At 35.4% G+C, this 16,811-nt stretch overlaps 1 protein-coding gene across 1 annotated transcript in view; it reads left to right on the top strand.

Annotated features, from left to right (window-relative positions):
• Positions 1–16,811, top strand: part of mthfd1l (methylenetetrahydrofolate dehydrogenase (NADP+ dependent) 1 like) — a 62,846-nt gene that overhangs the window by 2,538 nt on the left and 43,497 nt on the right. The window contains exons 2-15 of the mRNA XM_073853063.1: positions 2,136–2,220; positions 2,327–2,377; positions 2,519–2,572; positions 2,871–2,995; positions 3,282–3,382; positions 4,809–4,945; positions 5,340–5,451; positions 5,840–5,922; positions 8,511–8,608; positions 8,734–8,907; positions 10,833–10,969; positions 14,963–15,009; positions 15,486–15,593; positions 15,779–15,853. Of these exons, the coding sequence (XP_073709164.1) occupies positions 2,136–2,220; positions 2,327–2,377; positions 2,519–2,572; positions 2,871–2,995; positions 3,282–3,382; positions 4,809–4,945; positions 5,340–5,451; positions 5,840–5,922; positions 8,511–8,608; positions 8,734–8,907; positions 10,833–10,969; positions 14,963–15,009; positions 15,486–15,593; positions 15,779–15,853 (1,387 nt within the window). The remainder of the gene's footprint in view (positions 1–2,135; positions 2,221–2,326; positions 2,378–2,518; positions 2,573–2,870; positions 2,996–3,281; positions 3,383–4,808; positions 4,946–5,339; positions 5,452–5,839; positions 5,923–8,510; positions 8,609–8,733; positions 8,908–10,832; positions 10,970–14,962; positions 15,010–15,485; positions 15,594–15,778; positions 15,854–16,811) is intronic.

The raw sequence follows: 16,811 nt of genomic DNA, 5'->3' as shown, positions 1-16,811 counted from the left end.
TCAAGCAGCTTGGTGAGAAGGTGACAACAGTTGGTGTGGTTATTCACAAATGGAAGAAACACAAAATAACTGTCAATCTCGGTCTGGGGCTCCACGCAAGATCTCACCTCTTGGAGTTTAAATAATCATGAGAACGGTGAAGAATCACCCCAGAAATAAACGGGAGGATCTTGTCAATGATCTCAAGGCAGCTGGGACCATTGTCACCAAGAGAACAAATGGTAACACACTACATTGAAGGACTGAAATCCTACAGTGCTCAAGGTCCCCCTGCTCAAGAAAGCACATGTACAGGCCCGTCTGAAGTTTGCCAATGATAATCTGAATGATTCAGCGGAGAACTGGGTGAAAGTGTTGTGGTCAGACAAGACCAAAGTCAAGCTCTTTGGCATCAACTCAACTAGCCGTGTTTGGAGGACAAGGAGGAATGCTGCCTATGACCCCAAGAACACCATCCCCACCATCAAACATTGAGGTGGAAACATTATGCTTTGAGGGTGTTTTTCTACTAAGGGGTACAGGACAATTGCACCACATCAAAGGGACGATGGATGGGGCTATGTACCGTTAAATCTTGGGTGGGAACCTCAGCCAGGGGATTGTAAATGGGGTGTGGAGTGGTATTCCAGCATGACAATGAACCAAAACACACAACCAAGGCAACAAAAGGGTGGCTCAAGAAGCAGCACAATAAGGTCCTGAAGTGGCCTAGCCAGTCTCCAGACCTTAATCTCATTAAAAATCTGTGGAGGGAGCTGAAGGTTCGAGCTGCTAAATGTCATCTTTGAAACCTTAAGGATCTACAAAGAGGAGTGGGACATACCAGGAAATACCTCCTGAGATGTGTGTAAACCTGGTGGCCAACTACAAGAAACGTCTGACCTCTGTGATTGCCAAAAAGGGTTTTGCCACCAAGTACTAAGTCATGCTTTGCGAAGGGGTCAAATAATTATTTCACTCATTAAAATGCAAATCAATTTATAACTTTTTTATGATGCGTTTTTTTTTTATTATAGACTGATCAGTTCTTTGTCAGTGGGCAAATGTACAAAATTAACAGGGGATCAAATATTTGTTTCCCTCACTCTAATATATATATATATATATATATATACACACACCTTGCAGAATCTGCAAAATGTTAAATATTTTACCAAAATAAGAAGGATCATTCAAAATACATGTTGTTGTTTTTTTAGTACTGACCTGAATAAGATATTTCACATAAAAGATGTTTACATATAGTCCACAAGAGAAAATAAAAGTTGAGTTTATAAAAATGACCCCATTCAAAAGTTTGATTCTTGTGGTGTTACCTGAATGATCTACAGCTGTGTGATAGTTGTTCACGAGTCCCTTGTTTGTCCTGCTCTTCAGAAAAACCCTTCAGGTCTCACAGATTCTTTGGTTTTTCAACTTTCTTTTGTTTATATGAACCCTTTTCAACAATGATTTTGAGATCCATCTTTTCACACGGAGGACAACTGAGGGAGTCATATGCAACTATTACAGAAGGTTCAACCACTCACTGAAGGAAAAACAATGCATTTAGAGCTGGGAGGTAAAAGCTTTTTGAATTTAAAGATCAGGGTAAATTTAACCTATGTTGTAAGAACATGTAAACATGTAAGCATCATCCGTAGCTTCTGAAGGGCAGTACTAAATGAAAAAAATATGATATTCAGGCAAAATAAGAAAAATGTACACATCCTCATTCCGTTCAAAAGTTTACACCCCTGGCTCTTAATGCATCGTTTTTCCTTCTAGAGCATCAGTGAGCGTTTGAACCTTCTGCAATAGTTGCATATGAGTCCCTCAGTTGTTCTCAGTGTGAAAAGATGGATCTCAAAATTATACAGTCATTGTTGGAAAGAGTTCAATTACACAAAAATCCTGAAAAACCAAAGAAATTTTACAGGATTTTTTTCTGAAGAACAGCGGGCAGTTTAACTGTTCAGGACAAAAAAGGGACTCATGAACAACTATCACTTAAAAATGTGTATGTCAACTGTAATGTACCAATTGTATTGAACGTGTGTCTTAGTTAATAAGTTAATGAACCTGCATAATGTTATTTTTGATGAAATATGCCATGAGCTTAATAGTTATGCACTCTGTGTCCATCTCATTTGCAGTGACATTGTTCAGAGGAGCAGAGAGGAGCTCAGAGCTATCAGAGAAACCAAATCAGACCTCAAACCTACACTGGCTATCATACAGGTGTGACTTCGTGTTTAGATAAAGAGTTGGAGAGCACTTGTGTGCATCTGTTGTTATGTGAATAAATCTAAGACACTAAAACCTGATATGTGTTTCCTTATGATAGGCTGGTGAAGATGATGCTTTGCTGGAGTTGAATAAGAAGATGGCTGGAAAGGTATAACTGTTCGCCTTCCCTTCTGTCCAACATGCAATAAATCTAAAGGTGCAAGTAGATGTTTTGCTATTGATCGATAAGATGAATGGGAATGTGAATGGAAAGCTTATACCGTGTGACCACCTGGTTTTGTATCCACAGATTGGCTTGGACGTTTTGCAGATTTGTCTTCCACACCAGTGCACAGAGGAAGAGGTCAGTGATGCTGTTAAAAATGATTTGATCCCCTGCTGATTTTGAACGTTTGCACATTGACAAAGAAATGATCAGTCTATAATTTTAACGGTAGGTTTATTCGAACAGTGAGAGACAGAATAACAAAAAAAAAAATCACATTTCAAAAAAAGTTAGAAATTGATTTGCATTTAAATGAGTGAAATCATTTTTTCCCTCACTGTAGCTAGAAATAGCTTGTTTGCTTAAACAGAAACTATCCTCCTTAGAGAGGTCTGTGCAGTTCTCTGCCTTCTGAATTTTCTTCTGTATTCTACAGGTGATTGAGGAGATCTTGAGATTAAATGAGGATTCTCGTGTTCATGGCATTTTTTTGCACCTTCCTCAGTCCTTTCTCTCCAAAAGTGTCCGTAATGCCATAAAGCCACAGAAAGATGTGGATGGGTAAGCTGCAGTTTTTTGGTTATGTTTATATGTGTAGCCAAATGTTCAAAAATGTGAACTTATGAATCTATGAATATTTCCCATCTGCCATAATACTGTATTTTGCATGGCGTTTATTAAAAATAATTTTATTCTAATGACAATGAAGTTACTTAAACTATAAATTGCAGGATACTTTTAAATATACTATAGATGCATTTAATTTATTGGAAAAAAATATATATATATTTTTTTGGACAAACTGTATGTTTTCCACAGAAAGACACTGTTGTTTATGTGTTTGCAGGGTCTCTGATCTTAATGTTGGCCGTGTGGTGTTGGGGGATCAGAGGGATGGCTTTGCCTCACCTGTTGCTGGAGCTGTGCTGGAGATGCTTGCCAGGCATGGTGTGTATTTGGTCGTTTATGCATTTCATATGCATTTCATTATGCATATGACATTTGAAATGTAAAATATTTCACAAACACTGCTAATTCTACTGAATAGAGTATTAAACAGATATCCATTTTTATATGTCCATATATTAAGGGGAGACACTGCAGCCAAAAACGGGCTTTTTTTTAAATTTTTCATTAAGTGTTTTTCCAGACTAGTGGAAAGAAAATATCCAAAAGACACTGTTGAGTGTTTCTTTTATAGCACTTTATCTATTTGTGTCAACAGATTTCAATTAAAATACTCAAAATGAGTTTTTTTCTACTACACTGGGGCTGGGCCATAAATCTCCTCTTCAGTAGCGCTTACACATGCAAAACTTTAATTTTTTTATTCCTGTCTATATCCTGAAGGTTTTTACAGAGGGATTTGTTCATATATAGTTTGCTTGATTTTATAGATTTTATTCTTCCCAAAAATTGTAAAAAAATACTGTTTTCTGTCTGTTCTAAGTTTATTTGTTTTAATTATGGCGTGACAAAATGAGATGCCCAAAATTCCCTCTGTAAAAACATTTGACTCTAATACGTCAAAAAAATTAAACAAGAATTGTGAAACTGACTTCATCCAGTGTTTAGATTTTTGTACTAGAAATGTATGCAAATTAGCTCATATTTCATTATATAATTCCTCATTTGCATATTTAATTCTAACATTTTAGAAAACTTTTAATACAAAAAATGTTTGCAGTTATCAATGTAATCAATCAGCTTGGTAAGTAAAGTGATAACTGTTATTTAATTTTTCTTACCGGATTCACCTGCAGTGTCTCGCCTTAAATATATCCTCCAAAGATGCATGTACACTAATGTTCAAAACTATGTGGTCTGTAAGTGTTTTATTTATTTTTGTATTTTAAAAATGTCTCATTATCAGAGACTGCATTTTATTTAATTAAAAATACTGTAATTTTGTGAAAATATCTGTTTTCTATTGTAAAACATTTTAAAATAAATTTTATTCTTGTGGTGGCAATGCTGATTTTCAGAAGCATTTATTTCAGCGTCACATGATCTTTCAGAAATCATTCTTATATGCTGATTTGGTGTTTTAGAAACATTTCTAAATGTGAATGTTAAAAATAGTTGTGCTCCTTACTTTTTGTGGAAGCCATGATACTTTTTCAGTGTTGAGAAAGTTCAATAGAACAGCTTTTATTTTAAAAACATTTTTAACATTATAATTGTATTGCTGTCACTTTTGATCAAACTTATGTGTGCTTACTGCATAAAAGTGTTAATTTTATCCAAAATCCAATCTCAGTGGCTCCAAATTTTAGAATGCTAGTTTGTTTATTGTAATATAATTTAAGTTTATGGGAAATTGATTATAGAGCCAGTTTTATACAGAATTTACTTTTTTGTAACTTTCCTTTAGATGCCCCATTGGTTGGTAAAATGGCAGTGCTGCTGGGTGTCGAAGGACCCCTGAAGGCAACGCTTCAGTTTTTGCTGCAAAACAATGGCATGATGGTGCAGACGTGCCAATGGAGTTCAAAGCACTTGCAGAAACAGGTAAATGATTGCTAATTTGAAGATATAGTTTTCCATTTTTAGGTGTAGTTTGCTATTTTCAGCAGCAGAGGGCAGTGTTGCTTTTTAAGAGGGACATCTGGATGAACGTATCAGAATGGGAATAAGCTTTTAAGTTTTATTCGCCAAGTGTGTGCAAACACACGTGGAATTTGTTGTGGTTTTTCAGGAGCTCTTGGTATATTTATGACACGGGAACAGAAAGAACATTAAAAAAGTAAGGCAAAGGAAATACTTTGAAAAAAAATATTTTTTTTATACAAATTTAAATTCTCTTTGATGGGGAAGTGTACATCTGGAACAGAGAGCTTATCTACAGATTTGTGCTTTATATACTGTATATAAACAACCATGTAATCTTTCTTTCTTTTTTTAGATCATGGATTCGGATGTGGTAGTATTGGTAGAAACTGGCCACAAGAGCCTCCCGCCCTCTTGGTTAAGACCGGGGGTGGCAGTCATCAACCTCAGCTCAGCCCTAATGGAAGGTACATTTCTTCAAAGTAAAGATATTAAACATGTCAGGCATTATAATAATTGATTTTGACGTTGCTGGTATACATAGAGCATATAGAGCACTTCTTTATTTGAGAAGTGTCACTTGAGAATTGAATAAACTATTATAATTGTAGTACCGTGGAAGTGAAAGACGAGCATGTGACTCCTCTGAAACCGATTAAGTCAGGCACGCAGTTTTCTTCACCTTTCATTACCTGCCATCTCCAAGAGACCTAAATGGATATAGAGGCCCAAGCTATTTCCTCCATAACCCGCAAATTCCATTAGTGTGGGAACATAATAAGACACCGCTAATTGTATTTCCTTAGATGCTCAGTCCGGGCCAATTTTTTTTATGCATATGATCTTATTTCCTAGAACACCCTGACGGTTGGGAGCACAGGGCTGAAGCTGAATCTGGTGCAAGAGTTGGGCCTCTAAGTGCTGCACTTAGAATGCAGGTGAGGCCTGTTGTTTCTTTTTTTCTATTAAAGTCTTTATAATAGGATAAATTATCCGATCAACTTCATATTGGTCTATCAAATCTTCAGAACCTTTGATTTAACCAATTCAAAGATTAATTTATTTGACAGTTGTTTTAACTATTTGTATTTATTAGCAGTTTTCTATTTGAATATATTTTAAAATGTAATTTATTCCTGTGATGTCAAAGCTGAATTTTTAGCGGCCATTACTCCAGTCTTCAGTGTCACAGGATCCTTCAGAAATTATTCTAATGTGCTGTTGTGAAAAAAAAAAAACTTTTTAGAGCTGCTTTACAGCAGAATAAGATTTTAATCACTAAAACAGTAATTTCCTGTGTAAGACTGTAAAGCTGCTTTACCACAATCTGTATTGCTATATAAATATAGCTGACTTGATCTGAATTTGGTGCTTAAGAAAAATTATAATTGTTGTTGAAAACAGTTGTGTTGCTTAATATTTCTTCAGAAACAGGATTTCAGAATTATTCAATGTATAGAAAGTTCAAAAGAACTGCATTTATTTGATATTGAGATCTTTCCTAACATTATAAATACCTTTGTCACTTTTGGTCAGTTTATGTTTAACTTTTGAATAGTAGTGTTTGCCAGTATGTTTTTGTAGTATATACAGTTAAAGTCAAAAGTTTACATACACCTTACAGACTCTGCAAACTGTTAATTATTTTACCAAAATAAAAGAGATCATTCAAAATGTATGTTATTTAGTTCTATTTAGTACTTACCTATATAAGATATTTCACATAAAAGATGTTTACATATAGTCTGCAAGAGAAAATAATAGTTGAATTTATAAAAATGACCCGGTTTCAAATTTTTCATACACTTGATTCTTAATACTGTGTTGTTACCTGAATGATCCACAGCTGTTTTTTTTTTTTTTTTTGTTAAGTGATAGTTATTCATGAGTCCCTTGTTTGTCCTGAAGAGTTAAACTGCTCGCTGTTCTTCAGAAAAATCCTTCAGGTCCCACAAATACTTAGTTTTTTCAGCATTTTGGGTATTTGAACCCTTTCCAACAATGACTGTATTAGGGCTGCAACAACTAATCGATAAAATCGATTATTATCGATAATGAAATTCGTCGACAACGATTCTCATTATCGATTAATCGGTCCGCCCCACAGTGCACGTACAACTTCAGAGGATCACGTCAAATTACAGCACTGAATGACGCATTTCTATAGACAAAATGCATCTAAAAATAGTGGAGGAAACAGACTGAGATGCTGCAGGAGAGTTACTTGATCCAAGCTGCCCAAAACATGAGAATTCCTTATTTTAAACTTGAAGCTAATAGCGTAATGGCTTGCCCTATGAGGCACTTTGAGATCCGTTTGCATCCTCAGCATGAAAACTTTCAGTTTACGGTCATATCATTATCTGTCAATATCACAAATTCAAACTTCATTTTTGCTCATAAATGTAAGAGTAATACATTTACTGTAAATTATTACTTCAATACTATAAAACAAAATAATTCAAATCGAAAACAAAACTCTTTCAGTAGCTATAGGCCTAATCCATAAAGATGCATTTAGGCTTTAAAAGCGTGTCCAGTGAGCAGATGGCGAGTTAGGATCGTCAACTTCATCTTTGCGACACTGACTCAGAAAATACTAGTTTATTAATAAATAATTTGAATATCTGCTTACTTTTTCTCCTGGCACATTCATGGTAATTACTTTAGCTGAGGCTTTGCGGCCAGTTTAAGCTTACTCCGTGCATTTGAACGCGGAACTCTGCTGAAAGCACTTGCGCTCGCAGCTGCTGCTGCTGTTGGCGGGACACTAAACAACGCCACGGCAGAATAAATTGCAGAAACACTCTATTTTATGCTTGTTAGTGTGTTTTTCTTCAGATATTTGTCTTTTCTCTTTATTACGACAGGTGAATTGTTGTAAATTGTTATCCACTGTGTTTTCATAGCACTCAGAATGTGGAATAGTGTGATTTTTGAAAAAAAAAAAAAGATTTTTAACCCAACTAATCGATTAATCGAAAAAATAAACGCCAACTAATCGATTATCAAAATAATCGTTACTTGCAGCCTTAGACTGTATGATTTTGAGATCCATCTTTTCACACTGAGGACAACTGAGGGAGTTGGGGGTGAAAACTTTTTGAATATGAAGATCAGGGTAAATTTAACTTATTTCGACTTCTAGGAAACATGTACGTAGCTTCTGAAGGTCAGTACTAAATGAAATGATGATATTTAGGCAAAATAAGAAAAATGTACACGTTCATATTCGTTTTTTTTTTTTTTTTTTTCAAAAAGTTTACACCCCTGACTCTCAGAATTAGCTACAGAGCGAAATTGAATCTGCTGTATGTAAACGTCTTTTATGTGAAATATCTTATTCAGGTCAGTACTAAATAAAAAATAACATGCATTTTGTATGATCCCTTTTATTTTGGTAAAATAACATTTTACGTAAACTTTTGACTTCAACTGTATTTGTATACAGTTTGTGTACATAATTATGCAAGTTGTAATTTTAGTGTTTACTGAGATGTTTGTGGCTGCTGTTGTGATCTGCCAGCATGTGGTGAGGAGCAGCAGGAGGTGGATACAGGAACAGCAGTACCAGCCATGGAGGCTCCGCCCGCTAAAACTTCAACCACTGTCACCTGTGCCTAGGTACGATCAGCCTTTTAGTTTCTACATATTCTATTCTGCAGATGCATAACTCAGACCTTGTTCATTTGTGCACAGAACTAATTGGTCTCTCCATCTTTCTGTTCGCATGTTTCTGTATCCCTCAGTGACATTCAGATCTCCCGGGCACAGACTCCCAAACCCATATCCCAGCTGGCTCAGGAGATTGGGCTGCTTCCGGAGGAGCTGGAGGCCTATGGGAACACCAAAGCCAAAGTCCATTTGTCCCTCCTCAACCGCCTCCAACATCAGCCTAATGGCAAATATGTCCTGGTGGCAGGGTGAGACATCAGTTTCTACTTCTGTCCTTGAAACTAATTGTTCATTTGAATATAGAGGGTTTGCACTTACGTCACGATTTGGTCAGTTACCTGGATGTGCGGCATTCTGGTGATACTCAGTTGTAAACCACGGCTTGGATTGCACAGTCAATGTACCAAATACGTTTTTTCTGCTAATTTATGCTGTCTAAACCAGGGAAAAACAGGTGGAAGCTGCTAAATCATATAGAGAAGGACTTAGTAAGCAGGAAAGGGCGCAATATTTTGAAAACTAAGGTTAATTATACGTACAAGCAGTATTAAGATTGAATATTTTACCTACCTGACTGGAAATGCTAAAAACAAACACGAATGTTGTCAAGATTCTTGCCCTGGAAATCCTGGTTCAGTTTGGCCAACCACAAACACCTTTTGTTCCTCGGACTGTCTTTTGCACTTTTGCACTCTTCTCCTTGATTTGCTAGAACTTTTGGCAGTCTCTAGTACTCCAACTATATTTCCCTGTCTGACCGATTAGTACATCCCAAAACAAGACAATAATTGATTATTTTTATCAGCAATAATCAGCAAAATATGTGAGTTCCATTCGGTTCAGTGGCATTGTTTACGTTTAGTGCCGCCATTATGGCCGATTGATGACGCGTTGTGAAAACTCTCAATATATGAACACTATGTGAACTCTAATGCAACACAGCCCAAAGACATTTAAACAAACCAAAAATAGTCTCTTCTTGTCATAGGTGCTATGTTAACTATTGCAGTTTGGTACAGGTGTATGAACTGCTGTCTTCATTTGTACGTGCAGGAATTCCTGGCACTGTTTTGACTCCTTTGCATATTTCATAAGCTTTTAGTGAGTTTTCAGCTGGTAAAAATACCACCATATGTACACGCATGCAAAGAGAGCATTTAGCCCGATACACAGCATGTTTTGTAAGTTCCTTTGAAAAATTATATTTAAGAAAAGCTGTCCAATCTTATCCTTATTCCTTTTGTTTTGTTCTTTTTGATGTTTAGATTCAGTGTTAAAAATGACTCTTTGTGTTGAACACCAAGCTATCAGGATTAATGTGTAATTTTCTTTTTGGTTCACACCAAAAGAACCAAGAGAATCGAACTACAAGTGTGAATGCACCCTGAAATTAAATGATACAAAAGCAATGATACAAATTTGAAAGTTGAACTGAAACTATTAACTTAATTTGTTGAGCAGGTTTTAATCTGTAAATGAAAGACATTAGAAGCTTTTTCATTAATTAATGGCAGATGAATTGATGACCATCACTGCAAGAGCTTAAATAAGGATCACTCAAGGTTAAAAACATTTAAGGAAAGTTTCAGGTCGGTGTTTGTGTGTTTTCAAGTCCATGCGTACGTTTGTACTCTGCCTCTAAATTCCTAGAGAGAGTGATTGGTGGGCCCAGGGATCTTATCTACCGCTGGCTCTTGAGCCCACCAGGAGCCTCCCTTTCATCCGTGTGTGTGAAGCGTGGCTCGGTCAGCTCCAAATGGGGGCCCAGGGTCTCTTTCATGTGTGTGGGGAATGCGCAGACCCCTGGCTTTATCAGCAGCCCCTTCCCTCTCCCTTAACTCTCCTTCTTTAAGTCCCGCTCTTTGTTCTGCCTACAGACGCTGTGAAGCAGCACTGCCCTCCCCACCCAGCCTACTCAATTACTGTCAGCCACTGGCATGCCTTTACTGTGCTGCCAAAAGAGCCGCTCCACAAAGACAGACAGACAGAGAGAGAGAGAGAGAGAGAGAGAGAGGGAGGATGCTGATGGGGAGAGGGTTTGCCGGCACTCTAATATAGTGAGATCAGAGGGAAATTAAAAAGAGAGGAAGACGGCTAGATGTATAGTCACAACCTTCTCTCTTTGTATGTGGGAAAGCATGTGTTGATAATGTTTTCGCTCTTTGTTTTTCAGTATAACTCCCACTCCTCTGGGTGAGGGGAAGAGTACAGTGACCATTGGGCTTGTTCAGGCCCTCTCCGCTCACCTTAAGCTCAACTCTTTTGCTTGCCTGCGACAGCCTTCCCAGGGCCCGACGTTTGGTGTCAAAGGTGTGCTATTTTTGCTTTACCTTAGTTTGATTTTTTTGTTTTATTTAGTATATAGATAACAGTAACTACAATAACAACATTTCAAGGTATCACAAATGCACTTTCTGAAGGTTGCACCTAAGTGTAGACATTGTAATTATGCAACTTTCTAAGATTCACTGATTTAAATACACTGTAACTTGTCCTTTGTAGAGTAGATAATTCCAGAATGCCCGGCAATGAGTTTATTGAATGCAAGATGATGGAAAAAGACAGGGCAGCCCTAGTAATTGAATTAAATTTTAAAATTAATGAAAAATTAGACATGTTAAAATACTTGACTAAAGACTATAGTTACTTTATTGATTTATATGATTACATTATTTACACAATAGTAGGGATGGGCGATATGGCCTAAAATCCATATTGCGATATACATTGCAGCCTCTTGCGATAACGATATATATTGCGGTATATAAATTATAATAGAACCATTTCAGAACAGGTTACATAGACCCTTAGGAAAGCCAAACTGCTAATTTTTTTTTTTTTTTTTTAAAGAAATAAAGAAACCTTGCATGTCGTTTTGAGAACATTTATTGTGCAAAAGCAAAACTGTAATTAAACAACACAATGTTGCAGATAAATAAACTAAATGTAGTGGTACAGATTAGTCGTGTTACCTCTCTTAACTGGAACTTTTGCCCCACACACTCTACAGAGTATATTTTGCTGCTGCTCGTCGGACGGCTTAAAGCCAAACCACGTCCAAATAACAGATTTTGCACCCAGGGCCGCTGCTGGCCAAATGGGGCCCTAAGCAGAAATTTACTTTTGTGCCCCCTCTCCCAAATATTACAGAAGTAATAATAAAATAATAAAAAAAAAAACCTACTCTAGGGGCCAAAATAGAACTTTATTCAAATAAAAGTAAATAGTAAATACATAAATAAATTGTATCATTTATAAATTACAATTGTAGCTCTACAGCAAAAAATACAAACTAAAATTACACTTTAAATAAAACAATTAAAAATGTGAAATCTCAATCAAATAAACCATAATAAACTGAAATAAAATCAACACTGTCATCTGCTGAAGCTTTCCAAAGTTCAAAATTTACAAAGGCATACTTCTGCTTTTTCTTGAGGCAAAGTCGTAAATGAGCTCTTCATATAATAAAGCCTTTGCTATTTGACAATAAAGCAGACAAGGGTTATGATGTCCACATATTTTAGTTGAGGAAATGATAGGAAAGATTATGTGGATATTTTAATTAAATGTTTGGTCAATATTAAACTAGGAATTTGATCATCATGTAAGTGTAACAACTGCATTTACCGGGCCTTTGGTGCCCTTTTCAGGCATTTCTATTAAAATTGTAATGTAAACTGTTAATTTTGTATTAGATTATGTATTTTAACACTGTTATTTAATGACACTATATGGTCATTATTAATCAATAATCATAATTGCCATAATTGTTTTAATATAATGCATTTTAAGTCATTTTGTTTACTTAGATCTGCCGGTATTCATATTAAGAAAGATGCGTTAGTCGTGAAATTATTACCGACATTAAAACACATTATTAATGTCGACAGAATAATATAAAGTTTCACAGGATTATGAAAGTACCTGAAAGTGATGCACGGGCTTCATCTTGGGCTTTTTTTTTTCTTTCGTTTCTCGGCGCCGGAGTGTTGATGTCTCTTTCCAGGACCAGGCATATTGTTCATCAATTATTATCATCATTTTTGGCCAAATAGGCAGCCGTAAACAGAGGTGAGGGCGCGTTGCGGCGCAGATGCTGCGCGTCATCACGTGTGTTTACAAGACTAGTCTGCGTATAGGGAGCGGCGGTACTGGTTGCACCAGTCTTTTTCACGAGCTCCTCTGTTTCGCTGACGCTTTCAGCCATGTTTATTCAAGATGATGCGTTGCAGCCGGCTGCAGCTCGTTACTGTAAATTTCGCGGGTAGATTGCGTCATCAAACATGCATTATCGCGATAGTGCAATAGAATTAGAATCTCTATCGTAGGCCAATTTTGTATCGTTTATATCGCATATCGTTTATATCGCCCATTACTACACAATAGCAATAATTTATTCAGCATTTATTGATTCTTCCTAATTTCCCGTTTTCATCTTTTTCATCTTTTAAGTTTTCCTTTCTTAAATAGCCTATACCGCTTTTATACATTTAGAAAGTCTTCCAGTTTTGTGGACATTCACACAAAGACCAGTCCTTAGTCAGGTGTCTACACAGTATTTGACCACCGATTTATAAAAATCATTTAAGGTTTAAGTGTTTCAACATTGCATCAACTACTGATGAACACATTCATTTTTATTTGAATGTCACACCTTTGGAAGGCTACTCTTTCAGACACGTTAAAATGCACAAATTCACCTAATTTTTGTCATCTGATTCTATTTCATCTAATATTTTTAATTCAAGTACCCCTGATATTTTAAAATAAATATTCTGATAATGAAGTATCACATTTGCATGTTCATGGTTCTCTCAGTAAGTGTTTTATTTCGATTCATTTTAAAATTATACTCATAAAGCCCCTGCAGTTCCTTCACAAGCTTAATGTAATGTTTAATGCACTCCATTGTTAATAACAACAAATGCAATATTTTTTTAAACTTTGTATTTTTATATCATATGGTACAAGATTATTCTATTTAAATCAATGTGGAAAGCGAGATAGGTCAAAAGTTATTTAAAAGTAATCTAAAAATATTATTATTATATTAAATAAAACATGTAATGTAATGGATTACGTTACTAACTACAAATTTTGCTATGTAATTTGTAATTAGTAAAATTTGTAAGTAATCTACCCAACTCTGGATGTAGATTCACTACCGTTCAAAAGTTTGGGAACCGTAAGATTTGTTTTTATTTTTTAAAGAAGTTTCTTATACTCATCAAGACTGTTCATTTGATCAAAAATACAGAAGAAATTAATATTGTGAAATATTATTACAATGTAAAACGATGTTTTTCTATAATAATATACATTTATAAATTAAAGTTGAATTTTCAGAATCATTACTCCAGTCTTTAGTGTCACATGATCCTCAGAAACCATTCTAATATACTGATTTATTATCAGTGCTGGAAACAGTTGTGCTGCTTAATATTTTTTTGGAACCTGTGATAATTTTTTAAAGGATTCTTTAATCAATAAAAGGTTGAAAAGAACAGCATTTATTTCAAATATAAAGGTTTTTAGCAACATACACTACTGTTCAAAAGTTTGGGGTCAGTACATTTTTATTCTTGCTTTTTTTAAGGAAATTACTACTTTTATTCGCCAAGGATGTGTTACATTAATAAAGAAAGGAATAGCATAGATTTACATTGTTAGCAAAGCTTTATATTTTGAATAAATGCTGTTCTTGTTCAAACTTGGTTTTCATCAAAGAATCCTGAAAAAAAGAATCACAGGTTCGAAAAAAATATTTGGCAGCACAACTGTTTCTAACATTGATAATTCTAATAATAAATCAGCATATTAGAAAGATTTCTGAAGGATCATGTGACACTTAAGACTGGAATAACAGCTGATGAAAATTCAGCTGTGCGTTACAGGAAAAAATTATATTTTAAAGTATATTAAAATACAAAACATTATTTTATGTTGTAATAACATTTTGCAGTATCTCAGTTTTTTCTGTATTTTTGATGAAATAAATGCCTTGATGAGCATAAGAGACTTCTTTAAAAAAACATTGCAAGTTTTACTGATTCCAAACTTTTGAGCAGTAATGTATATATTTATAGATTATATAGTATTTTTTTTAAATGAAAACAAATTAGTAACATGCTAATGGCATACTATTTAAATAATTTGCAAAAGTTTCCTGTGAAAACAGCTTTGTATAGTGTGGTGCTATATTTTGGATCATAGCTCATGTCTGGTTATATCAGACATATTGTCTTGTGTTTTCATTGCTGTGTGTTTGTCAGTCCGCTTCATTATTTTGTCTCCCTGCAGGAGGAGCGGCGGGTGGGGGATATGCACAGGTCATTCCTATGGAGGAGGTGAGTGACTACAGACTTCCTGTCTCCCGCTATCACAAAGACCTTTCCCTTAGTATGCCACAACTGATGACAGCCCTTAAAAAAACTCACACAGACATTGAGACCAAGTAAAATAAAGCATGATGTCCAAAAGTCTTAGACCACTAGTGAACATGCTTTTGTTTTGGTACTTTCTAATTGAATTTCTTTCTTGTTACCGGTAAATATCAGGATATGAATATGAAAAGTGTAAATGGAAAAATAACATTGTTCAGAATTTGTTGTTATATGATACGTCCAAGTTTTGATTTAATAACAGCATGCATGAGAATAACAACTTTTTTACACATTTCTAGTTTTATGTTATGTTTTGAATCCCATATCTCAGACATTTTGTTGACACAGAATGTTTCTGTGCATGTTTTAGAGTAGATACTGTCTTTATCAGAAGCTTCAGAGAGCGGCTTGCTCACTCTCACTTTATTTTTTCCTCTCAGTTTAATCTCCACCTCACAGGAGACATCCACGCTATAACCGCAGCCAATAATCTAGTGGCGGCAGCAATCGATGCCCGCATTCTGCATGAAGCTACTCAATCAGACAAGGTAAACAACTGCAATCACTATGCGCTCTCTCGAGGATTTAATATTATGATTCATCAATAGTTAGTAGTCAATAGCAGTGTCATAAAAAGAGTTTTGTTTCTGCTTTTATACAAGTCTATAACTGCATATTTATCAGTTCCTAATGCTTTAAGTATTCAGCTAAAAGTTGTTTTTGTGTCTTCTAGGCCCTGTACAGCAGACTAGTGCCATCTATTAATGGTGTGAGACGCTTCTCTCCTATACAAATGACTCGTCTACAGGTCTGGACAGGATCTTTGTACCTTTTACCTTTTGAACTTTTATTAAAAGTTAAAGCCAAAAATAAAAATTCTGTCATTAATTACTCACCCTCATGTCCTTTCAAACCTGTAAGACCTTCATTTATCTTCAGAACATGATTGAATATATTTTCGATGAAATCTGAGAGCTCTCTGACCCTGCATAGAAACGTTAACTACAACATTTAAGGCCCTAAAAGGTAGTAAGGACATCGTTGAAATAATCAGTGTGACATCAGTAGTTTAACCTAAATTTTATGAAGCTATGAGAATAGTTTTTGTGCCCAAGGAAACAAAAATAATGACTTTATTCAACAATTACTTTTCTTCCGTGTTAGTCTTTGACTCGCGGGAGTGTTCCTGTCTATGCAGGGTCAAAAAGTTCTCGAATTTCATCTAAAATATCGTAATTTCTGTTACGATTATAAACGAAGGTATTACAATTTTGGAACGACATGAGGGTGAGCAATTAATGATAGAATTTTAATTTTTGGGTGAACTATACCTTTAATACCATCATTACTTTTACACAGAAGTCATTAGAGCAGTGGTTCTCAGCAAACTTCCAAAAGGGCTCAAGATGATTTCAATATAACAAAACAAGCATTAAAATAAGCCAAAACTAAGGTATTTGCTCTTTTAGTTCATTCCCTTTTACATTGAAGAGCCAAGGCTTGCATGGTCCTGGAAAACCTCATTTTAAATGTGATTTTAGACTTGGAACTATATTTTTATCATATTTTGTTTGGCATATGTGACCCTAGACCACAAAACCAGGCATAAGGGTAAAGTTCTTGAATAAATAAGCTTTCCCTTGATGTATGGTTTGTTAGGATAGGACAAAACTTGGCCGTGATACAACTATTTGAGAATGTGGAATCTGAGAGTGCAAAAAAAAATCAAAATATGGAGAAAATCACCTATAAGTTGTCCAAATGAA

This window comes from Garra rufa, chromosome 13 (assembly GCF_049309525.1).
Source record: "Garra rufa chromosome 13, GarRuf1.0, whole genome shotgun sequence".
Taxonomy (NCBI): Eukaryota; Metazoa; Chordata; class Actinopteri; order Cypriniformes; family Cyprinidae; genus Garra; species Garra rufa.
This window is presented reverse-complemented; position numbering and strand designations above follow the sequence as displayed.